The sequence below is a fragment of the Miniopterus schreibersii genome (assembly GCF_964146895.1).
Source record: "Miniopterus schreibersii genome assembly, chromosome: 18".
Lineage (NCBI taxonomy): Eukaryota > Metazoa > Chordata > Mammalia > Chiroptera > Miniopteridae > Miniopterus > Miniopterus schreibersii.
Window position 1 is genome coordinate 81,149 of NC_138121.1, and position 27,109 is coordinate 108,257.

General features: G+C 55.1%; 3 protein-coding genes and 1 long non-coding RNA gene across 9 annotated transcripts; 2 read left to right on the forward strand and 2 right to left on the reverse strand.

The window, feature by feature from the left end:
* Position 1: 1 nt before the first annotated feature.
* Positions 2-2,715, forward strand: UBE2M (ubiquitin conjugating enzyme E2 M). The gene is made up of 6 exons (XM_081119914.1): positions 2-261; positions 1,291-1,385; positions 1,507-1,545; positions 1,653-1,756; positions 2,053-2,116; positions 2,202-2,715. The coding sequence occupies exons 1-6, from the start codon at positions 153-155 to the stop codon at positions 2,340-2,342; spliced, it is 552 nt and encodes a 183-aa protein (XP_080976040.1). The 5' UTR covers positions 2-152; the 3' UTR covers positions 2,343-2,715.
* Positions 2,716-3,205: 490 nt separating this feature from the next.
* CHMP2A (charged multivesicular body protein 2A) lies at positions 3,206-5,785 on the forward strand. 4 transcript variants are annotated; one of them, XM_081119908.1, is made up of 6 exons: positions 3,206-3,360; positions 4,034-4,247; positions 4,956-5,135; positions 5,204-5,334; positions 5,417-5,478; positions 5,578-5,785. In XM_081119908.1, exons 2-6 carry the CDS (start codon positions 4,080-4,082, stop codon positions 5,703-5,705), a joined length of 669 nt encoding a protein of 222 aa, XP_080976034.1. In that variant the 5' UTR covers positions 3,206-3,360; positions 4,034-4,079; the 3' UTR covers positions 5,706-5,785. The 4 variants fall into 4 exon arrangements, with proteins under 4 accessions (XP_080976034.1, XP_080976033.1, XP_080976036.1 ...); XM_081119907.1 differs by having other exon boundaries at positions 3,240-3,411; XM_081119910.1 differs by having other exon boundaries at positions 3,240-3,411; positions 4,038-4,247.
* Positions 5,786-6,319: 534 nt separating this feature from the next.
* TRIM28 (tripartite motif containing 28) lies at positions 6,320-12,511 on the reverse strand. 2 transcript variants are annotated; one of them, XM_081119826.1, is made up of 17 exons: positions 11,850-12,511; positions 11,418-11,530; positions 11,080-11,212; positions 9,371-9,506; positions 9,178-9,294; positions 8,986-9,100; positions 8,716-8,862; positions 8,521-8,635; positions 8,340-8,446; positions 8,213-8,249; positions 8,065-8,110; positions 7,744-7,993; positions 7,335-7,654; positions 7,140-7,263; positions 6,956-7,042; positions 6,734-6,871; positions 6,320-6,655 (listed from the first exon to the last, which is right to left on the reverse strand). In XM_081119826.1, exons 1-17 carry the CDS (start codon positions 12,214-12,216, stop codon positions 6,479-6,481), a joined length of 2,529 nt encoding a protein of 842 aa, XP_080975952.1. In that variant the 5' UTR covers positions 12,217-12,511; the 3' UTR covers positions 6,320-6,478. The 2 variants fall into 2 exon arrangements, with proteins under 2 accessions (XP_080975952.1, XP_080975951.1); XM_081119825.1 differs by having other exon boundaries at positions 11,418-11,533.
* Positions 12,512-17,490: 4,979 nt separating this feature from the next.
* LOC308548428 lies at positions 17,491-27,106 on the reverse strand. Of its 2 annotated transcripts, none has more exons than XR_013997603.1 (5): positions 26,365-27,106; positions 25,069-25,110; positions 24,863-24,978; positions 18,356-18,448; positions 17,491-18,068 (listed from the first exon to the last, which is right to left on the reverse strand). It is a non-coding gene; the product is annotated as an uncharacterized lncRNA (long non-coding RNA). The 2 variants fall into 2 exon arrangements; XR_013997604.1 differs by having other exon boundaries at positions 17,491-18,251; positions 26,365-27,092.
* Between the last annotated feature and the right edge of the window lie 3 nt (positions 27,107-27,109).

The following is a 27,109-nucleotide window of genomic DNA, read 5'->3' on the forward strand; positions in this document are numbered from 1 at the left end:
GCGGAGCGGCGCGGCAGGCCGGACGGGCCGCGGCAGCAGCGGAGGAGGCCGCGTCGGCCGGTCCGAGTGGCGGAGGCGGCGCGGGCGGCGGCGGGGGGCCGGGTGGCCGGGGTCCCGGGCCCCGCGGCGGCGGCGGCGGCGGCGGCAGCAGGATGATCAAGCTGTTCTCGCTGAAGCAGCAGAAGAAGGAGGAGGAGTCGGCGGGCGGCACCAAGGGCAGCAGCAAGAAGGCATCGGCGGCGCAGCTGCGGATCCAGAAGGGTAGGGGGTCTGGGGGGTGGGGGTAGGGTCGGAAGTCAGGGCCTGGGGTGGGGTGCAGAGGCAGTCAGGAGTGTGGTACTGCGCTCGCCGTGGGTCAGCGGTGTCAGAGATTGGGAGGCCATGGATGTGGGGGGTCGGAGGTCAGGGCGTGAGCTTAGGGGTGATGGAGGATCAAAGGTGGGGTAATACAGTCACTGGGGGTTCAGAGATTAGGGGCACAGGATGGGGCATTTAGGATATTCAGAAAGTCAGGCGTCTGGTATTAGAGGCTGGGAGCTGAGTCTGTTGGTGAAATGGGAACCTGGATGGCAGGCAGAGGAGATGGGGATAGGAGTGGGAGAGAATTTCAGGTATGATGCTGGGGTACTGGGAATCTGAGAGTCAGGTGGGGTGCAGTAGGTTTTGGGGCCTGGGATTCATGGAGTTTAAGAGTTTGGGTGACAGGTGGAGGAGGAAGGGATAGTGGGTGCCAGAGAGAATCAGACAGGAGTGGTATAGGGTGGCGGCCTGGGGATTCACGGGTTTGGGGTGACAAGGAGAAGAGGGATGGTTGGGACCCAGGATTGGTGAGGGGATGACTTGGGGTATGGGGGCCAGGGTCCTTGAGTTTGGGTGCACAGGTGGGAACTAGCAGAGTCCACTAGATAGTGGAGGTCATGTCTGGGGATCCTGGGGTTTAGGATAGTCAGAGGTTCTTGGGGACCACTTTGGAGAGGGGCTGTTAGGAGCTGGGTTAGGGGACCTAGCTGTTGGTTAAAGGGATTTGGGGCTGTGGGTTCAGAAGAGTTGGAGTTTATCCTGGGGCAGACACTAGAGCAAAGGCACAATTGAATTTGCATGTTTGGGGTGTGCTGTGGATCCAGAAGATCCTGCTTGGAGACCGGGGAGCCGAAAGCAGGGAGAGGGCTGGGGATTTGGAGCACAGTCCAAGACACAGCCCCGGGTTCTGCTGATCCCTGCACCTGCTCTTGAGCCCCCTCCTCTCCTACTCCTTACCTCTCTTTGTTCCCCTTTGCTGTGCAAAACCAGACATAAACGAGCTTAACCTGCCCAAGACGTGTGACATCAGTTTCTCAGACCCGGACGACCTCCTCAACTTCAAGCTGGTTATCTGTCCTGATGAGGTGAGGGTACACTCAGCTGGACTCCTGGGCACTGGCTAGGCTGTGGCCCCATCTTGAGGAGACCTGCGGAGATCCTCCACAGGATGGGAGCCTAAGGCCTTCCTCTTCTCTCCCCTCACAGGGCTTCTACAAGAGTGGGAAGTTTGTGTTCAGTTTTAAGGTGAGTGCCAGGTGGGCAGGGATCCCTGGGCTGAGTAAGCAACAGTTGAGGACCCAGCCAAGCACTGCTGGGGCACCTATCCACTTCCCCTCTTTTCCCGGAGCCAGGTGGGCCAGGGTTACCCGCATGACCCCCCCAAGGTGAAGTGTGAGACGATGGTCTATCATCCCAACATTGACCTCGAGGGCAACGTCTGCCTCAACATCCTCAGGTGAAGGCACTGGCCCTCCACTGCTTTCCCAAGCCCTGCCTGCCAGGCCCCTTCATGGCCTTGCACTCAACCAGTGTCCATCCCTTTCCTCCCCCTGTGGTCTGTGTTCCTGTGTCTCTTCATTTCTACGTGTCCTTCCTCATGGCTTGACCTTGGCTTTCTCCCTGGCCTGTGCTGCTCTGTACCCTCCCCCTGGCCTCACATCCACTGTCCTGGGCCTGACCTGTCCAGTCCCAGCAGAGCCTGTGGGAGCCACCCACCTACCATCCCCTAAACCTGATGCTCTCTACCCACAGAGAGGACTGGAAGCCAGTCCTAACGATAAACTCCATAATTTATGGCCTGCAGTATCTCTTCTTGGTGAGTAGGGGTGGGTGGGTAAGGCTTGGAGAGGTTGGCCCCTCTGACCCTGGGGCCTGTTGACCCCCACCCGTACTGGCCACAGGAGCCCAATCCTGAAGACCCACTGAACAAGGAAGCTGCTGAAGTCCTGCAGAACAACCGACGGCTGTTTGAGCAGAACGTACAGCGCTCCATGCGGGGCGGCTACATCGGCTCCACCTACTTTGAGCGCTGCCTGAAATAGGGTCAGCGCGCACCCACCCCTGCCAGGGCCACGGCCCTGGCGTCCCCTGAAAATATTTATTGGGGGCCACAGGTGGGGGGATTGGGGCAGCAGGTGGGGTAATCCTATGCCCTAGCCTTGCCTCCCCTTCCTGCCACCAGCTCCTAGATATTTTTTTTTTAACCACCATGTGATTAGGTCGGCGCTGCCTCCTCCCGACCCGCTCAGCAATGGGAAATGAATTGGCTTGTCTAGCCCCCTGCTGGGTGCTGTCCAGCCTCCCACTCTGGGCTCTGGGGTGGGTGGCCACGGGGAATGGGTGGCTGGGGCCCCGCCACCGTATTCCTCCACCACTGGAGGTCCCACCAGGCTATTAAAGGGGAATGTTACTGCATGGCCTTCGCCTCTTCCTTCTGTGGAGTGGGAGGGGCTGGTAATGTCCACCAGGGCTTCTGTGACAAGAGTGTGGTCCCAGGTGGTACTGGGGTACCCCTCAGCAGGGTGCCCAGGGCTGGAAGCTGGGTGGGACAATTCCACTCTTGGTGAGGAAGGAGTGGGATCCAGTTACAAAGCAGTTTAGGGGAAGATCCACACGGACACCCCCTTTTGCCACGGGTAGGCCAGTGGAGAACCCAGCCTGATGCTACCAGGTGCCTGAGACATGTGAACATAAGGGAGAAGTCAGAGCCCCTTGAATGAACTGGGCCATCCAGTGTGTGAAGTGGTGGGATGTAGGACCTCCGGGTTCCCTGGGGCGGGACTGGGACCTGTGCGCATCGCCGGGACTGCCGAGGGCAACCGGGTACTACTGCGCATGTGCCTGGGCTCCGGCCAGTTGCAGGGCGCATGCGTATGTGCGTTCTCGCCACCTCCCCGGGTTCCGGGTGCAGGCGGGGCCTGTGACGTCAGGCCGTTTAATCCGGAAACGGCGGCGACGGCAAAGGCGAAAAAACCAAGGGGCAGTCGTCGGTGGGTGCGCCGGGATCCGAGCGAGTAGCTCGTAACCCGGAAGCGGAAACGGGCCCCCGTCCCAGCTTCGGTGAGTGGACCCTGCCAGGCCTCGGGTTCCGGTGGGCGCGTGGGCAGCCAGGTACGAGGGGAGCCTCGCCCTTCCCGGGATTCTGGCCTCACTGTCAGGGTCCCCGTCGCAGCTTTGCTCTCGGAGCGCGGGACCCCCACCACCCTCAGACCCTGGCCTGGGTGGACAAGCGCCCCGCCGCCCATCCTCCCGTCGGTGAACAGGGGGTCCCCGACGGCGCCGTACCCAGGTTCCCTGAGCGTTCAGGGTCCCCCGATCCGAATGCCGTCCATACACTGTCAACTTGGAACTCAGGGCCTCCACGTATTTTGCTCTCCTGTAAAGAACCCCCACTACTGCCCTGTCTGTGGCGCTCAAGGTCCCAAGTGCCCCAGTGGACCCCAACCATCCACCTCCAGTCCATCAGAGACAACAGGGCGTCACCCCCGTCTGGAGAGGGAGTCCAAAGCCTTGAGCCTCCGTGGGGCACGAAGGAGATGGGGCTGGTGTGGGAGCGCTGAAATAGCTTTCAGGCCTGGCTGTCCCCACTGTGTCCCTGGGGCTATCCCGATATTTCGGGCTGCACTCACGCCTTTCCCTGTTCACCCCTTCCCGTTTTTCACACCCTCACCTGTCCCGCCCCTCCACACATGCTGCCTCTTGCCACCTTCCTGGGCCCCATGCCGACCCGCAGCTAGGCTTCGCAGTTGTCCCAGGCCCACCGGCGGGCTCCTGCCGCCATGGACCTATTGTTCGGGCGCCGTAAAACGCCAGAGGAGCTGCTGCGGCAAAACCAACGGGCCCTGAACCGCGCCATGCGAGAACTGGACCGTGAGCGGCAGAAGCTAGAGACCCAGGAGAAGAAAATCATCGCAGACATCAAGAAAATGGCCAAGCAGGGCCAGATGGTGAGCTCAGTTGGGCCAGGGCTGGGACACAGGGCTAGGTGCTATTACGTGGTCAGGCACTGCTATGAGAGCAGCAAGCAGCACCGACAGGACACCAACACATAGGTGCTCTGAGGAAAATGGGATAAAGGGTGAGCAGGGCCCCCCTAGTCTGGGGTTCCATAAAGGCTGCCTCCCAGGTGATATCAGAGGTAAACCTTGAGGAATGAAGCTAGTGGAGACGCAGGGAGAAAATGTTAGAGAAGTGATAGGTGAGCTCAGAGGAAGGGGAGGTGAAGCCTTTACTGTACATGGCCTGGAGTACACCGACGTGCGGGCTGAGGAGAGAGCCTGCCTGAACCAGTAGTGAGCACAACCTGGGGTGGGTGATGAGTTTGGGCCTAAGCAGCTGGGTTGAGGTGGGTGGTGCCATTTCCTGGGATAGGCATGGCCAGGAAGAGGTTTGGGGAGTCAACAGCTGAGGTTTGGGTATGTTTAAGGCTGTCAGGCCTGTGGTGAGGTGGAGGGGGAAAGGTATATTCTTTGGCCAGGATGGAAATTCAGGAATGGGTGTCGTCAGAGGAGGGACTCAAGACAACAGTCAGAGAAGTGAGCAGCTTGGAGCCTGTGGAGTGGCTGGAAAGAGCACTGGGCACTGGGTTTAGCCACACAGAGGTCTCTGAAGTTCTCTGTGGGAATGGCGTTTCCCTGCCACCTTTGTCCCCTCAGGATGCTGTGCGAATCATGGCAAAGGACCTGGTGCGTACACGGCGCTACGTGCGCAAGTTTGTGCTGATGCGGGCCAACATCCAGGCTGTATCCCTCAAGATCCAGACACTCAAGTCTAACAACTCAATGGCGCAAGCCATGAAGGGCGTCACCAAGGCCATGGGCACCATGAACAGACAGGTGCGTCTCTCCCATACCCTTCCCTAACCCCCAACCTCAGGGACCACACTCATTCTCCCGCCTTGCAGCTGAAGCTGCCCCAGATCCAGAAGATTATGATGGAGTTTGAGAGGCAGGCGGAGATCATGGACATGAAGGAGGAGATGATGAACGATGCCATCGACGACGCCATGGGAGACGAGGACGACGAAGAGGAGAGGTGTGCGGATGAGGGAGGGAGGGAGGGCACAGAGGCCTGGCCCCCAGGGGACTGACCCGCCCAGTTCCTCTTCTCTTCTCAGTGATGCTGTGGTGTCCCAGGTCCTAGATGAGCTGGGACTAAGCCTGACAGATGAGCTGTCCAGTGAGTGCTTCACACCTTGGGCCTCGGCCCCACCCCCACCCCACCCCCTCCCTGCACTGCTGCTCCCACAGGGCCTCTAACCCCCTCCTCCCCCTGCAGACCTTCCCTCCACTGGAGGCTCACTCAGTGTGGCTGCCAGTGGGAAGAAAGCAGAGGCCGCAGCCTCGGCCCTGGTGGACGCTGACGCAGACCTGGAGGAACGGCTCAAGAACCTGCGGAGGGACTGACTGCTCCAGGCCCCCAGGGGCCCAGTGGATGAGTTTTCACTGTACCCTTTCCTTTATGTAATAAAAGAGATTGAACACCAGTTCCTGGGCCTGTGTGACTGGCCTTGTGTAGGCGACTGGGGTCCCTTGGGTAGGAGTCACTCAGGGCTTCTGTGTTGGGCCAGTCAGCATGGCTGTCAAGGGACCAAGTGCCAGAGAAGTTGGGTATGGGCTGGGGAGAGCAGGGATGGATTACCCCTTCCCAGCCTCCAGTACCTCAGCCTCAACACTACCACCCCCAAGGTGGGTGACTCTAGAGAGGAATTCAGGCCTTTCTGCCAAGTATATATAGTGCCCAACTCAGCTTGGCCCAATGGGGGGCTCAGCCCATCAAGCAAGCTCACAGAAATGGTTACAACCATGTGCAGGAACACAGCCTCCAGTGTGTGCACCCTCGCAAACACCTTAAGTGCTCCCCATATCACAGGGGCCCAAGCAGGGGGCTCCTCCCCACTCCCTGGACACCAAAATGTCTGTGAACAAGTGGCCCCAGCCCTACTCAGCTCACCAGAGCTTGGGGAGGGATAGATGCAGGCAGAGACCAGACCCAGGAAAACTGTCCCCACCAACCAAGGCCTGAGGAACTTGTGAAGTTTTTATTAAATCCACAGAAGTAAAAACCATATTGTGAGGGGCTGGGGAATGGGGCTACCAAGGAATGGGAGCCAGACCAAAGGGGAAGGGCAAGGGGTGATAGGACACACCCAGGCTGAGCTGGCTCAAGGGGCCCAGCTTCAGGGGCCATCACCAGGGCCACTGGACAACTCCTGGGCACTCAGGCCAGCACCAGGGAGGTTCAGTGGCGGGGGCTCCACCAGCACAGCAGAGAACTTGGTGTCACCAAAGGCCTCATTCATGCGAGTCTCAAAAAAACGCTGCAGGCCGATGATTGACTGCACATCTGCCTTGTCCTGGACAGGCAAATTCAAGAGGTGGGTTCCCACTCTACCCCAGCCCCAGCCCCAGCCCCAGCCTATCCACAGACTCACCTCCGTCAGCTTGTTAAACTGCTTGAACATCCGGCCCACATCCTGAGCAAACTCTTGAGGAGAGCTGTAGGGGGGTGACAACTTCTCCTGGAGGCGGGCACGGATCAGGGTCAGGTCCAAGGTGCCACCAGGCTGATCCTACAGGCAGAAGCCACAGGCTGAAAGTGAGGCCAGGCAGCCCCTGCCCCTGACACACACACACTCCCAGGTCCCAGGACTCACCACAGAAAAGCTGGAGTCGGTGGCCAGCTGATGCAGGGGCCGGCAGGGCTCATGGCAGAACAGGGCCAGCAAGACACGCTCACATTTCTGTGGACAGTAGGAGTAGGACCTGTCAGAGCTGCGGGGGGGGGGGGGGGGGGGGGGTGCAGCTGCTGGGCAGCGAAAGGAATGATCCTACCCTCACCTGCTGGTTGGCTGGTGAGAGCTTGGCCACCACACCACTGCTGTCACCACCATCCAGGCTCAGACTGCCATCCTCTTCCTTCAGGTCAGGCAGTACGTGGCAGAGCGAGCAGCTCCACTCCTCCCTACAGCAGGCAAGAGTGAGGAACTGTGCAGGACCTGTTCCCCCCTCCCCCCACATTCCACAGCCTCGCACCCTGGCACATCCTGCAGGGTCGGCAAGTGGCAGTCCAGGTGGAAGCAGAACTCGCACTGGTTGCACATGACCAGATCACCTGGCTTCTGGCAGACGCGGCAGATGGTGGCACTGTCATCCAGGGCACCTGGGCCACCAGAAGAGCCTGAGGTGCCCTCTGGAGCCACCACCTCCAGGCCGGAGCTGGTGCTGCCACTGGGTGAGACCAGGCGGGGGCCCTCCGCGCCAGGGCCCTCCGCCAGGGCCATCAGTACAGGCTTGGTCTCAGGGCCCTCAGTGGCAGCAGGCGGGGCTCCGATGGCGGCCTCTGTCTCTTCCTCCTGAAAGGAAGTGCTGGGGGCTCAGCAAGGTGCAGGCTTCAGCAGATGTCATTTATTTACCAGCCATTACCAATTGGGGACAGACTCACCTTGACAATGGCCATGCCAGGCAGGGGCTGGGGACCAGGGGCCCCAGGCGCAGTCCCAGGCTGTCCAGCAGCAGCAGCTGCAGCCCCACGCTCAATGACAATCAGGTTGTAATCCTCCGTGGTGCTGCCTGGGAAGACTTTGAAGACTGGCGGCTGGCTGTCAGCCGTGAGATCAAGATCCAGGCGCTCGAGGCTCACACGCGGCACCTTTCTCATGAGGCCACTCACTTCGCCCTCACTTGAGCGGGACCTGTGGGTACAGCTTCGTGTGAACACCCTTATCTCTATGCCCACCCGGCACCAAAGGACAGCCACACTCACCGTTTCATGCCTGACACATGGGGCTCTGCACTCATGTAAGGATCATCTGCTCAGAAGACAGAGGAGACAAAGGAGACAGTGGGTAGGTGGGTAGGTGGAGCTAGCACACTGGAGTCCTCCCACCTACCAGTGGACCAGACCCACTCACCTGACACAAAGCCATAGCCTTCCTGAACATCCATGGGCTGCGGACAAAGCAGGTTGGACCTCAGTGGGCAGGTGTCCCAGAGGACAACCACCCTCTCCCCGCCCAAGGGTCCCCTTCCCCTGCTCACCTGGCTGCTGCCAGAGCCCTGCTTGCTCAAGGGCCCTGGAGCCCGTGGAGGGGCCATGGGTGCAGGTCCCGTTGAGTTGGTGCCAGGACGCTCTGCCACGATCTTGCCTGCAGGAAGACAGACATAAGGCACAGTTCCTGGAGGGATGGCAAGGTGCAGCCAGTGGAAGACAAGGACCCACCGAAGGCCTCGGCGCTCTTGGTCCAAGCGTTGAGGTCCCACTGGAACTTCATCTCTCCGTGTGGTTCCACAGGGTCCACGATCATCTTGAGGGCACGGTGCAGCTGGAAGTAGATCTGGGGGAGGGGCAGTGCATGAGCTCACAGGTAGTGAAAAATGTGCCTGCAAGTCACCACCGAGGCGCCCCAACACACACCAATTTCTTGGAAAGCAGGAGAGCTGTGTTGTTGTCGCTCTCCAGGGCCCACGAGGCAAAGCGCAGAATGTGCTCCTGATGCTTCTGGATCTTGGTCATGGTCCAGTGCTGCCGCTCCAGGCGCTCCTGCTGCCCCTCGGTTACCTTCTGCAGGTATAAAGGGGAGGTGTCGTCAGGAAGGAAGATGACCCAAGGGCCCCTCTCCATTCAAGGACGGCATGAGCAATCAAAAGAGGGTGTCAGTCCCCAGGACCCTCCCCACAGGTGTACCTGGGCATCATTGACCAGCACTCGGCCTCGCTTGTTGAGTTCCTTCATGATCTGCAGAATGGCCATCTTAACATCCACCTGTACACGCTTCTGCACATCGGACACTTGGCGAATCCTGGGGGAAGGGCGTGCCAGATCAGGTCAGGCAGGCACTCACCTGGGGACACCCCCATGGCCCTGGCATCCACTTACGAGCTCCGAACCTCCTTGGTGTTCTTCTGCAGTGTTGCATGCTTGTCGCCGAGGCGCTTCACCAGCGAGGCCAGGAGCTTACGCTGGTTCCTCACTGCATCCTCCAGAAACTGGTATCTGAGGGCAGAAGGAGGTGGGCCTGGGTGCTGAGCATGGGAACAGACAGGGCCCCCGTCCCCGCCTCAGGACTCACTGGTGGTCCTTGTGGGCGTTGAGCTGGCAGTCCCGGCAGGTGAGGGTGTCGCAGCTCTCACAGAACAGCACGAGGGGCTCGTGCTTATGCACGTTGCAGTACACTGTGCGCTCGCCATCTCGGGACTTAGCCGGCCCTGGGGAACAGGTACTGTGAGGACAGAACCCATCCCCAACACCTCCAACTGAGGGGGCCTCACTCCCTGCTTGTCCTGCAACCCTGAACTCTACAGTAGTGGCCAGGGAAGAGCACAGGCCCCAGAGGCCAGATCTTTGCTCTCAAAACCCTCTGCCCCAAGCCTAACCAAGAGACAAAACCCCAATACCACCCATGTCCATCCCACTTCCAGCTTTGAAGCTGACAAAGTGTGAGGATAGATGATATTTGGCAGGAGACCTCCCCCTGCTGTTCCCTCTACTGGAACCTTCTCCAGGTGGGACACTGGAGAGCTCCTCTGCTTCCAAACCCCCCACTTACTCCCCCCTCCTTTCTCCTCCACTCACACCAGGTTTTGTCCAACAGGAGAGGGGCTTCTGGCTACTGTGGCATCTCAGCACAAAGAATATTTGCTTTCTGGCACACACAGAAACCAAACCAGTGTTTCCTCAGGAGGCATGCCTGGTGACTTCCTTTCTCTCCTCTGAAGAGAAGGCCTTGGACCTTACAACCCATAGGCCCACAAGCAGAGCCTCTCATGCTGGGAGAGATGAGATATCAGACCAATATCCTCAGAAAGGTGTCAGGCCCCCTTCCTGTGAGGGAGGGTCCCAGTATTCAATTATACCACCCAAACAACAAATATACCATATGGACACCCTCCTGTCCCAACCCCAGAACCTGTCACCATTAAAAAGTTGCTTAGGAGTCTGTTCCTCCTTCCTCCCCAAATCCAAAAACATCCCAACTACACCAACCCAGCCTGAGACCAGGCCTCAGCTCCTCCAATATTGCCTCCTCCTGCACCTTGACCTCTGCCTAAAACACAGGATGCACTGCAGACCTCTGCCCTTCCCTCCTGGCACCTCCTGCCCCACAGCCACCACCTCCATTCTCATTTTCCCACCAATAATGTCCTCCAGGCTGAAGCAGCCACAGCATAACTACCAAAAGGCCACTTGTGAGGAGCCACATACCAAAAACCAAGGTAAACTCAGAAAGCTATCAAACCTGTCTTCATATCTAACAGCACATTCACAGAAAGCTACAGAAACCCAGCTGAACTTTTAGACTTCTAAAACCAAAAAATAAAACACTTCCAGGACTCATTGTCCATAACGGCCTGAGGGCTCTCACAACTTGTCAAGACACTGTGTTATGGCCCTGAGGCCTCTCTCCTAGTTTTAAACCAGGTGCTAGGCAACCCCAGGTCAAGGAGGCCCTTCACATCCTTTCATTGTCTGCACATGCCAGTTCTTCCACCACTGGGGCCTAACCCCTACCTGGGGGCTTCCCTGAGCCTTCTGTGCACAACACTAACACACTGAGGTCCCCTTGTGTACTCCCCAACCCCCTGCCTGTGGCTTTTCCCCTCCACCTGGCCTAGCAGAGCCTGCATACCAGAGCCCCACCATACCCAGTTCTGCCACATAGCCTTCCAGGTAGTGCCCCTAGAAAGGTTCCAGGACCCATCCACCGTCTGCAACCACATCATAAACAGCTGACAGCACATGTACAAGGGCAGTCTGAGCCTCCCCTTCCACTTCTCGTACCAGTGGAGCGCACAGTGTGGTCCTTGGTGTACTTCACCCGCTGGTGTGCCTCCACACAGGTCTCACACAGAGGCTCCGAGCATTCCACACAGTAGCTGGTGGCTGGGGCATTATCCTCACAGCTGGTGCAGCACTGCTGGGCAAAGGCAGAGTCAGGAAACCCCTACCAGAAAGGTCTGCATTTACATCCCAAAAAACTTAAGGTAAGGTGGTTCCTTCACAGCCTGCCCAGCGCCTCACAATGCAGGGACAGTAAAGCCTGGAGTCGGTAACATGTCCCTGAGCTGGTGTCCCTCCCCATGGCCAAGGCCTCCTGGGATTGCTAAGGCAGGACATACCTGATTCGCATCCTGGGAGTCCGTGGGAGCCTTGCTGCCACTGTCCCGCATAAAATAATTCTCCACAATGTCTTTGGAGAAACACTGCTGCTTGCACACAGGACAGTCCACGACTGCTAAGAGTAAGAACGAGTGAAATCATTGCATGCTCGCATACAGGATATAACCCCATCCCCCCACTGGACCCCAACCTCGGTCCCATGCTGGGCCAGCCCCTCCCCTCCCCTCCCACAGCTGGACCCAAAACCTTTTATCAAACTGGAAGCAAACATCCCATCTCGGCGCACACCCGATCCAACCCAGCGCTCCCTGGTCACTATCACTACCCTCTCCACCAGGCGACCCCCACCAACGCCACGCTAAGAACGAGCCCCCAAACTGAGCGCATAGAAATCGAAGGCCGCAGGTGGGGGAGGGGCCGAAAGGACTTACCGGCTCCGTCGCCCGCCGCCCCGGCGTCCCCCGAGCTGTTGGCGGTGGATGGCGCCGGGGGCCCGAGGCAGGCGTTGCAGGCCGAGTGCAGGCAGGGCAGCAGGCGCGGCTCCCTCTCGGGCCGCAGACGCTCCCGGCACACGCCGCAGTGCTCCAGCAGCTCTAGAGCCTCGCCGCCGCCCCCAGCGGGCGACGACGCCGAAGCCGTGGCCGAGGCCGAGGCCGAGGCCGAGGCCGCGGCTGCAGTCGAGGCCGCGGCCGCGGCCGGGGCGCGCTTTTCGCCGCCCGCCGAGCCCTCGCCCGGGCTCGGGCTGCTCGAGGCGGCTGTCGCCGCCGCCGCCGAGGCCGCTGCCGCGGAGGCCGCCATTCACTAGCCGCCGGGGGCGCCCAGGGGGGAGGAGGGGCTCGGGGCCCGCCGCGCAGGCGCAGACGCGCTCGCCGCCAACGGCTGGGTCGCCGCCGCCGCCGCTGCTGCGAGGCCGAGCGCTGCGGAGCACCGCCTGGGCCGCCGCCCGCTGCGCGCAGGGCGCTGCCGAGGCGCGGTCGGCCGCTGCCTGCTCGCGTCCCGCCGCCGCCGCCCGCGCTCCCTCCTCAGTGGCCGCCGAGACCCACTACACGCGCCACGCTAACAACCGCTCGCCCGCGCGCCCACTCGCAGAAAGAGCCGAGGCCGGGGGGCGGGACAGAAATAACTGGCGCCGCCGCCGCCGCGCACGCGCACAGGGAGGCTTGCCGCCGGGGGCGGACCCCAGGCCAGGCGCGGCGAACCAGCGCGCGAGTACGCACGCGCCTGGACGGGACCCTCCCCTTCGCCTACACCACGTCGGCGCGGCCGGGAGGCGGGGCGGGGCGCCTGGGACGTCATCGCCGCCCTGGCCCGTGGGCGGGTGCGCGCGCCGCCGCTAGTCTGGAGCGCGGTGCCCCTCGGCTCTGCCCCGCGCCCCCCGCTGTTCCGCGCGCGCCGGCCGGCCGTCGGGCCTCCCCTTCGCTCCCGCCCCTGCGGCGGCCCGGAGCGCCCTCCCGTCCCTGCGTCACGGGAGCGGGGCCGAGGCCCGAGGAGAAGCCGAGAGGGACGCGGGGGCCCCATCCCGAAGGCAGTGCGGTCCCAGGAGGCTGACTTTTGGGCTTTAACCTTTTTGTCTTAGCGTGAAACACACTGAAACCTGCGTTAGCCCAACAGTTCCCTAGAGGCGACAGAGCAGCGGGTCTGCTATGCTTTCTCGGGCGGGCGAACCGAACCTCCACGCTGGCCCAATTCTAAGGAAGGAAGAAGGTCGAGGGAGACTCCGGTCGAGGGGTCGGCCCTGGGGCGGGTGCAGAGCTGGGGACCCGCGCGCCCAGCCCCCGGCCCTGCCCGCCTTCCCGGGCTTGCACACGCCGAGGCCGCGGCGGCCCCGCACGGGCTCCCAGGGAGCCCGCAAGTGGCGGCGGAGGCGTGTCCCGCGCTCCAGGGCCGGGTGTGGCCTTCGTCGCGGGCGGGGCTGGGGGCCGCGGGGCTTTGTCTCCGCGCGGGCCTTTGTTCCAGCCCCGGCGCGGCCCCGCCCCTTAGGCAGCGGGCCCGCCCCTCTCGGCGGCGGCCCCCAGGTCCTGGAGGGGCGCTGGCTTCCTCCCTCGGATAATTAGGGAGGAAAGGGGATGCCTGGCTCCGCACTGGGGGAGCTGTGGCGTCCTTTAGTAACATAGGCTGGACTCTTTCCACGGCCCCATCGCGCACTTGGCTTCAAAATCACGGAAGGTTGGAGGGGTCAGGAACCAGAGAGTCAAAATAAGTAGGTAATAGTAAAGAGTGTCCGAGGGGACTCCCCTAGGGGCTTCCCCCAAACACCGGCAGGAAGGACGGTTCAGGCAGAAAGACAGAAGGGCAAAGGCCCTGAAGCTGACCAGGCACTTAGAGAGCAGTGCAGTTTCGAGTGGTAGAAAGTTCGTCGAGGGGGCTGGACCCCAACCTGGTTTCCCCTATTACAGGCCCTTCACTAGACTAGCAACTGGTCCTGTGGTTTCAAAAACCTGCCAGGACCCATGCTCCTCTCTAAACAGCACCCCCCCTTCTAGGCCCAGGACCTTTCCTTCCCAGTGCATAGCAGCCACACAAGCAGAGTGCCAGCAGCAAGCCTTGGAGAGTCTTCTTACCACCCAGTACTGGGTCACTGCCAGGTCTTTGTCTAAATGGGGAAACCAAGGCTTCTGGAAATGCCAAGACAGCATTAGGGAAGGGGTGGGTCAACTGGAAACCAAGCTCAGGCAGGCTCAGGGGCACAAGGGGGCATCCCAGGACTGGCTGAGCTAGAGTGGGCATAGCCAAGGCAAGGCCAGGGGAGAAGCCTTGCTGAGGTTGTCTCTGAGGAGTCAGCCTATCCATACAGCCTATTGTAGGTGTACTGCGCCACTCAGGTACATCTTGGCTCTGCCCCTGTAGTCGGCCACACTGAAGAGCAGTCAGTATCACTTTGTGCTCTCATTCCCCATGCTCCTGTCCACGCTTTGCAGCATCTCACCCTTCCCAGTCCTGGACCACTAGAAACAGTCTATATTCTTGCTTTGCAGGCAAGACTTCAGGGCTGACACAATATACAGGAGTCACTCAGATGGAACCAAGGTCCTGCCCACCATCCCTTCTCTGCTGCAGGCACTACCCTCAGGCTGTCTCCTTCCCTACACTCCCCACCTGCACCTGGCTCTCCCGCCAACCTTTGGGTGTCACCCCCAGAGCTACTTCCCAAGGAGTTATTGTGACTACATCACTCCAATCTCTTACTCTGTCCACACAGATTTCATTCACGAACTAGACAGGTGTGATAGTTGCACATCAGGAATGTACTGATTGCCACTAAATTGTACACTTCAAAATTGTTAAAATGAAAATTCATGTTGTATTTTACCACACACATCAAAATCAGGTCTTGATGACACCCCGACAGCTATGAGGTCTGTCCACTGGGCTCCAGCCATGAGGGCTAACCTGTCATTCCCACCTCAGCGCCTTTATACTTGCTGTTGCCTCTCCCCAGATGCTTCCTCTCACCTCTCTTTCTGGCTGGCTCCTCTCTTTCTTCATATTGAACTACAGAGAATCACAGAGATGGGAGCTCCAGATTGCCTGCACTCACTGCTACAACTGCCACACCCAGCCCGGCCACCCCACAGCAGGCACTCAGTAAATGTGCAAAAGGAAAAACAAATGCTTGGGGATGATGACTGCCTTGACCCTGCCAGTTCTGGGTTTTTGCTTTTGTTTTTTAATAGAGGAGTTTATTTGAGCCAAACTGACAATTGCCTGACAGCAAAATCTCAAATGCTCCCTTGACCCTGACAGTTTTGTAGACTACAAGATGAGATTCAGATTCTACTACTTTTAAAGCTTTTTTTAATAGACTTAAAATTCACATAACATCAAATTAATCATTTTAGCTCTTTTAAAGTGGAATTTCGGTTTTTTACCTGGTATTTTATGCATTCACTATGTTGTGCAACCACCACCTCCATCTGGTTCCAGAACAATTTCACCTACCCAAAGGAAACCTTGTATCCATCAGCACCACCCCATTCCCTCTCCCACTGGCAACCACTGTTTACCTGTTTCTATGAACTTTTTAAGCTTTTTTTTCTGTCTCTAGAACACACTGCTGAACTGAGCACTGCAAACTAGGGGCCCACATGACTCTAAAGAACTTTTTAACCTTTTGATGGAAGTTTATAATACATAGAGAAAAGCACACCCATCTTACATACAGGGAGCACCCTAGGTAATCAGCTATGATAGGAGAAACAAAGAATGTCTCTGGCTCCCAGCAGCCCTCCATGCCCCTCATAGCCAGGGCCATCCTGAGTTCTCCCACCCCAGATACACAGCGGTGCTGTTCTGTACTTGGAATCACACAAGGTTTGCACATCAGCATCTGGCTTCTTTCCTGCGTGTACATCCGTGTGGCTCTGTGTGGCCATTCTTGTGTGGGCCCCATCACACAGATACCCTTCTGCTTGTGCACACACTGCCTTATGGGTTCGTGCAGGAGGCAACCACTCCCTGTGTCTCTCTTTCCCTCTCTCTCCCTTCTACTCTCTCTGAAAAGCAATGGAAAAAATATCCTTAGGTGAGGATTAAAAAATAAACAAGTATTCCTGGGGGGAATGGATGGGTGAGAGATGGAAGGCAGAAAACAAGCTTTTTTAAAAATTTTATTTATTGATTGATTTGAGAGAGAGGGGAAGAGAGAAACATGTATTTGTTCCACTTATTTATGCATTCATTGATTGATTCTTGTATGTGCCCTGACCAGGGATTGAATCCCAAACTTTGGGGTATGGGGATGACGCTATAACCAACTGAGCTACCCGGGCAGGGTAGAAGGCAAGCTTATATGCAGGCAGCGTAGAGAAGGCACCAGATCCTCTCAGTTGCCCTTTAAAATCACTATGGTCCCTTCATCAGTTTCCTGTGGCTACTGTAACACATTACCACAACCTTGATGGCTTAAAACAGAAGTTTAATTTCACAGTTCTGAAGGCCAGAATTCTGAACTGAAGTGTTGGCAGCTTCCTCTCTGGAGGCTGCAGGAGAGGACCCTTCCTCGCCTCTTCCAGCAGGTTGCCTTTGCCTTTCTCTCCTAAGCTCCAAGGGCCTTCTTTTGCCTCTGTAACTTGTTTCCAGAGCCCATGCAGCCCCGCCGGGCGTAGCTCAGCGGTTGAGCGTTGACCTGGGATCCAGGCGATCGGGGTTCAATTCCTGGTCAGGGCACATGCCCGGGTTGTGGGCTCGATCAATGACTCTGTCATCATTGATGTTTCTATCTCTCTCTCTCTCTCTCTCCTTTCCTCTCTCTGAAATCAATAGATATATTTAAAAAAACAAACAAACAAAAAAAACCAGAGCCCATGCAGCTGGCTCACTTCTTTCTACCTCTGTAGCTTTCTAAACAAACGTTCACTGCCTGCCAGTGTACTCAGTGGTTGAGTGTCAAACTGTGAACCAAAGGTCCTGAGTTCGATTCCTAGTCAGGGCACATGATTAGGTTTCGGGCTCGATCCCCAGTAGGGAGCGTGCAGGAAGCAGCTGATCAATGATGATGTTTCTCCCTCAAGATGTTTCTATCTTGCCTGGCCAGCGTGGCTCAGCGGTTGAGCATCGGCCTAGGATCCAGGAGATGGAGGTTCGATTCCCAGTCAGGGCACATGCCTGGGTTGTGGGCTCAATCCCCAGTTGGGAGCATGAAGGAGGCAGCTGATCAATAATTCTCATCATTGATGTTTCTATCTCTCTCTCTCCCTCTCCCTTTCTCTCTCTGAAATCAATAAAGATATATTAAAAAAAAAAAAAGATCTTTCTATCCCTCTTCCTTCCTCTCTCTCTAAAAAATTATATTTAAAAAAATATAAAAAATTAAACATTCACTTATAATTTGGGGCAGGGGAAGGCCAACATTTTCACACAGACTTTTCCTCTGTGTGCTGTTGCTATGGACTGATTTGTGTCCACTGCAACATTAGGTTGCAGCCCTGCCAACGAGATAGTATTTGGAGATGGGCCCTTAGGGATATAATTAGGCTTAGGTGGGGTCATGAGGGTGGGGCCCTCATGATGGGATTAATGGTCCTCCTAAGAAGAGATACCAGAAAGTTTGCTGTAATCACAAACAGGGATCCTGTGAGCAAACAGCAATGTGACATCCTCCTATAAACCCAGAAAAAAGGCCTCAGAATGTAACCTACCTTGCTGGCGCCTTGACTTGGACTTCCCAGCCTCAAGAAGTATTTCGCTTATTTAGGCCTCCCTGTCTATGGTATTTTATTATGGCAGCTGAGCAGACTAAGACAGTTGTCAAATTTGCCTCTGCCTTGCTCTTACAAGGGTACCTGTGCATTTACATTCAGAGCCCACCCATATAACTCAGGATACTTTCCCCATTTCAAGATCTTTAATTGCTAAGAACCTTTTTCCTTCTAGGAAAGCACTTCCAGGCTCCAGGGATTACAATGTATATAGCCTTGAGGACCATTTGTCAGTTTATTGCAATCCACGTTTCACAGAAGGGAAAACAGATCCCCAAAGAACAGAAGGTCCTCTCCAGGGCCCCACAGTCTGTGTGGGTTCAGCCCAGTCCTGGGCTCAGTGAGTGCCCTCACCCCTTCCATTTGCTGCTTCCCAAGAAATCTGTGGTCCCCAGGAGTGACCAGGAGGGAGAGGATGGGAGATATCCAAAGCCCAGAGGGCTATTCCTTCCCCTGTAGAGAGAAACCAGAGGAAATGACTGATTCCAGAACCACAAAGGGGAAGGCCTAGGCTCACCTGGAACACCTTGTTATGCCACAAAGTGAGAAGTGCCCAGCCTTGGCTGGTTTGGCTCAGTGGCTGGAATGTCAGCTGGTAGTTCCCTCTCTCTCTCTCTCCACCCCCTTCCACTCTCTCTGAAAAGCAATGCAAAAAAATATCCTTGAGTGAGGGTTAAAAAAAAAGAAGAAGAGTGACAGGACATACTACAAGGACACAGGAGCCAAACCTGATGACATACCTGAAGCATCAGGAAAAACAATGACAGGCCACAGCCGGGTGCCGCAGTTGGTTAGAGTGCCATCCTGATACACCAAGGTTTCGGGTTCAATCACTGGTCAGGGTACATACAAAAAGCAACCAATGAATGCATAAATAAGTGGCACAAAACAACAAACAGGTGTTTTTTTCTCTTTCTCACCCTCTCCAAAAAATTAAAAGAAAAAGATAAAACAATGACAGTCACTGTTCTTCCAATGAATCCACCCTATCCATGAATCTGTAAAGGTTCTCAGAAAAGAGAGAGCCAGAAAAATAAGGCCATCTGTCAGCCTTTGATGCCGCCTTCAAGCCAGCCTCTTGCTCTGAGAATTCAGCACAGATCCTGTCTTCCCAAGGGGAACTGTATTTCAGAGGAACACATGGTCCCAGTTCTGGTTTAGATAATTACATGCTAGAATTTCAAAAACATCATTTCCCAACCTATAATGAGATTCCTGAACAGGCCAGGATTATCTGTGTAGATATTCTGGGGTGAATGGGGGGGTGTGGTGTCATGTGGCCATCTGAGAGTGGACTCATGAGTGGGCAGTGGACAGTCAGGCTGTTACTGCCCCCACATTAGGGTTAGCAACACTGAGATCCAGATGGCACCCACCCAACCCCCTTGTGAGGGATTCTAGCCTGAAAGCCAAGTTCTTAACCTAACTTTCCATTAACGGGCTATAAGGAGATGTTGGAGGGAGGGAGAGAAATAGCCAGCAAGTCCATCCTGAATGGGGATGTCCCTTATTAAGGGTCCACTGTCTTCCACCAGACACCAGATTACTGACTGCTGGGCTGGAGCAGAAGCGGACACAGATGGCACAAATGTCCTAAAACTGGACTGTGCTGATAGCTGCGCGACAATGAATGTTATTTTACTAAAAGTCTTTCAAGGGTACCGCAATGGCTGTATTTCATGGCATGTAAATCAACTGTTAGAAAAGGGGGGGGGGGCGACCAAAGCAGATGTACAAACAGCCTGGACAATAGCACAGGAAGGGGAGGGGGTGGAAAAAGGGTAAAGGGGGGATAAACGTGATGGAAGGAGACGTGACTTGGGGTGGTGAGCACTCAGTACAGTGCACAGATGGTGTGTTGTGGAGCTGTGCACCTGAAACCTGTATAATTTTGTTAACCAATATCACCCCAATAAATTCAATAAAAGGGGAAAAATCAGCACATGAAAAAACACATCATTCCTCACCAGGGAAATACAAACCAAACACTATGAAAATGATCGATACCCACTTAGGATTACTTTTTATTCTTTTTTAAAATATATATATATACACATACATATGTATCTATATATTATTGATTGATTTGAGAGAGAGAAAGAAAAGAGAGAAAGGAACATCAATTTCTCACCCCATTCTTTGATTGTTTCTTGTATGTGCCCTGACCGGGGATGGAACCTGCAGCCTTGGTGTATCAGGAACCACGCTCCAACTAACTGAGATACCCAGTCAGGGCCCATTCTTATTTTTAAAAGCTGCACGTGTCCGGCTGGCACGGCTCAATAGTTAAGCATCAACCTCTGAACCAGGAGCTCACGGTTCAATTCCCAGTCAGAGCACATGCCTGGATTGCTGGCTCAGTCCCCAGTAGGGGGCATCCGATCAATTACTCTCTCATCATTGATGTTTCTATTTCTCTTGTCCTCTCTGAAATCAATAAAAACATATTTAAAGAAAAAAAAAGCTGCACAGAATGTAAATTGATAATAATAATAATAATAAAAATAAAAATAATAATAAAGCTGCACCCAGAGGTTAAAAGAGGAGTTCGTCAGTGTCTTGAACACGAAGAGGGCTGGGTGGAGCAGGGCAGTCCTTATCATGGGGGATGGGACTAGGTCAGGGTGCGGCCAGCATGGAGAGCAGGGCTGGGGGGAATTCTGCCTCAGTTGCCCACCCAGGCCAGCCAGGAAGTGTTTTTCAGACCAGAAGCCAAGGACAGAGCTCTGGAATGGAAAACAATCTAACTAGACACAATTCACAATCTCTGGGAGGTACAGGAGCCAGAGGCACAGTGACTGAGACCTCATACAGTTGGAGGCCATTGGTATTAACTGTGCAGCACAGGCAAATCTATATCGACCTTGGATTAGCTGTTGCCTAGAACAGGGGAGGGGGCAGGGGATCCCAGTGAATGGTCGGGTCTCACTGGAGATGATGGAAATGTTCTAAAAATGAAGGGTGCTGCCCTGGCCGCTGTGTCCCAGTGGTTAGAACGGTTAGAGTGTGGGCCCTGCACACTGAAGGGTTTCAGGTTGGATTCCTGGTCAAGGGCACATACCTGGGTTGCAAGTTCGATCCCCAGCCTGGTCGGGGCACATGCAGGAGGCAACCAATGTGTCTCTCTCACATCAATGTTTCTCTCTCTCTCCCCCTCGCCACCCCCCCATTCCATTATTTCTTAAAAAAAAAAAAAAAATCAATGGAAAAAATAACCTTGAGTGAGAATTAACAAAACAAAACAAAAAAAGGAGGGTGCTAAGGGTCACAACATGGTAAATTTACTGAAAACGACCACACTGTATGTACACTTGGAATGAGAGAATCTTTTGAGAAACTTGGTGTCCAGTGACAGGAAAGGCTTTGAAAAAGAGTGAAGGTGTGGCACTCATATCTGCTCCTACACCCAGGGCCCAGCCCCAGGATGCCCAGGAGCAAGCAGTAGAGGGGAAGCCACTGAGCAACAGGGATTAGAACAGAACATTTTAATCTGGTTTCAGTGGATTTTTTATTTATTTAACCCTCACCCAAGGATATTTTTTCCATTGCTTTTCAAAGAAAGTGGAAGAGAGAGAGAGCGAGAGAGACATCAATGTAAGAGAGACACATCAATTGGTTGCTTCCTGTAAGCACCAGGGATGAAGCCTGCAACCGAGGTACATGCCCTTGGCCAGAATAGAACTCTGGACCCTTCAAGTCCACAGGCCAACGCTCTATCCACTTAGCCAAACTGGCTAGGGCTTCAGTGGATTCTTACACCCCAGAAGGAACTAGAAGGCTTAAGGAACAAAAATGCCCAGGCATGCCACCTTGAGGGGCTTTCCTTTTGCCTATAAGCTTTACTTTAAAAAATAATGTTTTAGGCCCTAGCTGGGTAGCTCAGCTGATTAGAGTATCCTCCAGATATACCAAGGTTGCAGGTTCCATCCTCGATCAGGACACATACAAGAATCAACCAAAGAATGCATAAATAAGTGGAACACCAAACTGATGTCTCTCTCTCTCTCTCTCTAAAATCAATAAATTGCCTGGCCGGCGTGGCTTAGTGGTGGAGCATCAACCTAGGATCCAGGAGATCGCTGTTCCATTCCCAGTCAGGGCACATGCCCAGGTTGCAGGCTCGATCCCCAGTCCGGGGCCTGCAGGAGACAGCCAATTGATGACTCTCTCATCATTGATGTTTCTCTCTCTCTTTCTCCCCCCTCTCCCTTCCTTTCTCTCTGAAATCAATAAAGATATATTTTTTAAAAATAAAAATAAGATCAATAAAATAAAATCAACAAATAAAATAAAAATTTTTAATGTTTTTTTGTTTAAACTTTGTCTTTAGTATACTAAATATATGACACACACACACAGAAAGACAAATTTAGAAAAAAAATGACTAGTTTGGGGATGAGTGTGTATGCTGCATTGTTCTCTGTGCTTCTTGGGCTTTTTCACTTTTCATAATCAAGGCAAAGGCCCTGGCGTGGGGACCCTGGGTTACAGAGTGCTTGTCACCTTTCAGTTTAGGTCTCCTTCCAACCTGGTTTCCTCAGGCTGGTCTAGGAGGCTAATAGGAAGGTGTCTGTATTTTACATATGAAAGCAAATTAAGCCTCCGTGCTGCAAATACTCCTCATCGCAGCCCCACCCAATTCCCTCCTTGGCAGTCACTGACACCTCTCTGGATGTTTCTTTTTTGCTAAATCCTTTCTTGCTCCTAAACCGCTGTAGACTCCACTGGGGCCTAGACAGGCCTTTCAGGTGCCTGAATGGGATCCTGCCGCGGCCCCTCTCCCACTCCAAAGGGCTCCTCATTTCCTGTCAATTCAGTCAGGGAGGCTAAATGCCCCACTGCTGGTGCCTGTTCAGGGACCACTCTCCGTGTCAACCCTATCCTGGTACCAGGATGCCTTTGTCTGGGGATGTGCTTAGTGTCTGACCCCTGGGCCAAGGGAAGCTCCAGGCCCACTGAGGTATGTGTCTGGGATCTGCATCCCACACCAGGTGCAGCCCAGATTCGTTACCATAGAGCTTGGAGACACCGTGGCCTGAGTGCTGGGCTATACCCATGGACAGTGGCTGCTTCAGAGGTGACCATGACTGGAAAGCCAGCCTCATAGCAACGGAAGGTGGAGGGAGGTTGGGGACCCAGACTAAGCTGGGAGCTGGGAGCTGGGAGCTGGGAGCTGGGAGCTGGGAGCTGGGAGCTGGGAGCTGGGGCTGAGCCTTCTGAATTCTGACCTAAGCCCTGCAAAGTCCACATGGCCCTGCAACAGAGTGAGGTCTAGAGCAGCACGGTGTCCCACTGGCGCCCCAGGGGCCTGGGGTGGTGTAGGGATGGGGGTCCTGAGTCCACCAACTGAGGAGGTCCAGCCATTCAGGAGCTCAATTTCTTTTTCTTTATTAACCTCAGAGAAAGGAAGGGAGAGAGAGAGAGAAAGAGAGAAACATCAATGATGACAGAGTCATTGATTGGCTATCTCCTGCATGCCCCCGACTGGGGATCAAGCCTGCAACCCAGGCATGTGCCCTGACCAGGAATTGAACCGCGATCTCCTGGATCCTAGATTGACGCTCAACCGCTAAACCACACCCAGCAGGGCAGGAGCTCAATTTCTAACGCTCTTTTTCTGTGTCTGGGATCCTTGGGACCTCCCAGGCTCTTCCCTTGATGGTCAGCCTTGTCCCCAGTCCCTTCTCATCCCCCACTGCCTTGACGACTCTAGCCTTTGGTGGGTGGGTCTGCCTAGGGCCAGGTAGCTTGTGATCCTGACTTCACGCAGGAAAAATTTCACAACACGAGTCCAGATGACTATGAGGGGACATTCATTAAAGGTGGTAACGTGAAACAAGAAGGGGCTCAGCATAGAAAAAGCAATAAGAGAGCCTAGCCTGGGCTGCCCTAGCTCTCTGGGAAGTCAGAGAAAAGGGGGCCTTGGGCTCAGGTTCAGGGGTTAGCCTGTGACGAGCTGCTGCTGCCCATTGCTCCCCTGGTTGCAAACCTGGTGGAGTCCTTTAGGGTTTAGAGATGTATGACTGTGGGAGAAGAAAAGAGGAAAGGAAATGAGGACTGCTCCCCAGAGGGAGAGCATGCGCTGGGTCTTTTGTCTTGAGGCTTTATCTCTTTCTCCAAGGTGAAGGCGGGAATCTTAGGGGAGGTCTCAGGGGAGGGTTTCAACAGAATATTCATCAGTTTTCTAGGTGTCCTCCTTCAGGGTGATTGTCTTCACTGATTGGTCAGTGTAAGGGCAGGGGGTCATTAGTCATTGCAACTGGTCCTGGTGTTGCCCACCTGGTTTTGCTGCTTTTCTGGGTCTGGAGCTGAAATACAACTGAGGCCTAGATGTTATCCTAGGGAGATGACCTGTATCTGCTGTAAATTGCTCTGTTTGTTCAGCTATCTGTCTCAGTTTCCCTATTTCATTTGTCCTGGCTTACTGGCCTGTCTCATCCCCACCCCTTTTCCCCAGGTGCATTTTTCTTCTTTAAAATATATCTTTATTGATTTCCAGAGAGGAAGGGAGAGGGGGAGAGACAGAAACATCAATGATGAGAGAGTCATTGATCAGCTGCCTCCTGCATGCCCTGGACTAGGGATCGAGCCCACAACCCAGGCATGTGCCCTGACCGGGAATTGAACCACGATCTCCCAGATCCTAGGTGGATGCTCAACTGCTGAGTCATGCCCGGCCTGGCCAGGTGCATTTTTCTTCCCTCTCTCTTTCTCATAAGCTCAAAGGGCCCTTTTTTGTTTTTGCCTCTGTAACTTGTTTCCTGAAGCCTATTTTTCCTATGACTCATTTCTACCTCTGTGATTTTCCTTTTTCTTTTTCAATTCTCATTGATTCTAGGGAGAGAGGTAGATAGAGGGAGAGAAACATTGATGTGAGAAAGAAACATTGATTGGTTGCCTCTTGTATGTCCCCAACTGGGGATTGAAACCACAACCTAGGTATGTGCCTTGCCTGGGAATCAAACCCAAGACCCTTCGGTGCACAGGATGACACTCTAACCAACTGAGCCACGCCAGCCAGGGCAACCTCTGTGATTTTCTAAATAAACTCTCTCTTATAGTTTGAAAAAAATTAAAACAAACATAAACCTGTTCCCCAAAATGCCCCCATAACTACTGTGAGAAAGGCCTTTGGAGAGAAAAGCAAAACATGTTTTCTCAAGGCCTGAGAGGGTTAGGGTTTGGGTTTTTCCCTCCTGTCCCATGCCCTCCCTCCTCAGAGTCCTCACACATGCCTTTCCACCTACCTTGATGTGGTTCCAGCCATGTCTGGACAGTTGGCTCCCCTCTTGCCCCCAAGTCTCCTCACATGTAGGACCTTGTAGGATAGGGGAATGAGACCCCCTATGGTGTCTGCTGAATGCTGGGAAGGCAGAAATGAAGTATTTGGCATGAGACAGGCAATGGGAAGATATTCATTCTATGAAATCAGTGGCATTTATCAGACACTTACCAGGTGGAGGCCCTGAGTCTCTGGCAGCTGTAGTATTTATTTCTGAGAGAGGGGGAGAGGGAGAGAGAGAATGAAACATCAATGGGGACCCTCCTGCACGCCCCCTACTGGGGATCCAGCCCAAAACACCGGTATGTGCCCTGACCAGGAATCAAACTCAGGACTTCTCTGTGCATGGGACAACGCCCAACCAACTGCACCACACCAGCCAGGGCTCTGTTGCTTCTTAACAAATGACCACAAACTCAGTAGCTGAAAACAACACCCATTTATTAGGTGTAGGTCAGAAACCCATGCAGCAGCCTAGCTCCACGTCTCACAAAGGCTGCAATCAAGTTGTGGGCAGGACTAAGCTCTCATCTGGAAGCTCTGGGGAGAAATCTGCTTCCCAGCTCATTCAGGTTGTTGGCAGAATGAATCCAGGTCTGTGTGGTTGTAAGACTGAGGCCCCTGTTTTCTTGCTGGCTGTCATCCAGGGCTCTGCTCTTCTCAGATTCTGGACCCCGCATTCACCCCGGCATTCCCTGTCACATGGCGCCTTCCACCTTCAAAGGCCCCAGAGTCTTTTTAATTCAAGTTTCTCTGCTTTCCTCTTCTGCCTTTAAGGACCTTGCTGATTGCCTTGGGTCTACCCAAACAACCCAGGATCATCTCCATATTGTGAGGTCAGCTGATTAGTAACCTTAATTATATTTGCCAAATCCTGGAGATTTGGGCAGGGAATCTTGGAGGGGGGCATTTTTAGAATTTTGTCCCCCTACACAACATGAGATGACTTACAATGCATTAGAATCTAGTGGAATCAGGTATGGAGCAGGGAGAAGAAGCTATTGGCACCTCCAATCCTGTTTAGGTTGTAGGGGCAGCAGCTGTCTGTCAAGATGAAGGACAGAGATGACCTCTGCCCTCACAGGCCCTGTGACTGAGGATGGGGGAAACTGGAGGTCAGGGAGGTTCCCTGAGGGAGGTGGTGGCTGCTGAGCACTGTGACAGGGACCTGCACAGGCTGGCCTTCAGGTGGGCACAGCAAGGGCCTGCGAGGCCAGAGAGGGGTCAAGAGGGGTTGTTGAAGTTGAATGGAGCAGACACAGTGGACTAGGCAGGCCATTGTGAGGGGCCTACATTCTGAACACAGACAATGAAGCCATTAGACATGGGTATTAACGAGCTTCCTCAGGTCATGGGCCACAGGACAGGCTGCTGGTGGGGACAGTGATTCCTTTCCTGGCACATTCCCCTCCCCTCCACGACCTTCAATACATTTACAATACAGCTGTGGTAAGCAGGCACTCTGACCTTGTCCCCACACGGAGGCTGAGAAGTCAGGCACCCTGACGCTGGGCTCCACGCCTGCTGCATGAGGCATGGGATCTGCTGAGGTCCTGGCCCTCCTGCCTCCCTCCAGCCCCCATGAGCAGAGCACAAAGCCAAGCCAGCTCCGTCAAGGCCCTTGTAGACCTAGATGTTCCCACAGACTCTGCCCCTTGTGACTTCGGGTCCTTGGGGTCTGGCTGCCCACCGCCGTCCTGCAGAGGCACCACTCATCTTTCTCCCTCTCTTTTCTGAGCTCCGGGCCGCGGGGCGCTGCCTTCATTTACTTGTCACGACTCGCCCTGGGGCAGGTGGGCCTGGGGCAGGAGGGGGTCGGTAAAGGGCGTCCAATCAGCCACGTCCACCTTCCACCTGGGGCGCAGGCTCAGGTGCGGGGCAGAAGGTGGGTGCCAAGGCCAGGGCGGGGTCCGCTCCCCCACCGCACTCGCGAGCCCTACTCCTGCCCGCACGCGTGTGGCCAGGCGGCCTCCTCCCGGGGTCGCAGGGGGTTCAGGCCGAGCGCGGGCTCCGGCCCAGGCCGCCTCGCGACGCTTCCAGGCTGCGCTCCACCGCCGGCCCGAGACAAACCGTGCAGGCCCCGCCTCCGCCCCGTCTCCAGGGCGACGCCGGAAGCGTGCCGCGGCCCAGAGAACCCGAGCGTCCGCGACTTTGGTTCCTCCGTCTCTACGGCCTCGCGGCGGCGGCTGATCTCCATAGAAACACCGGAAAC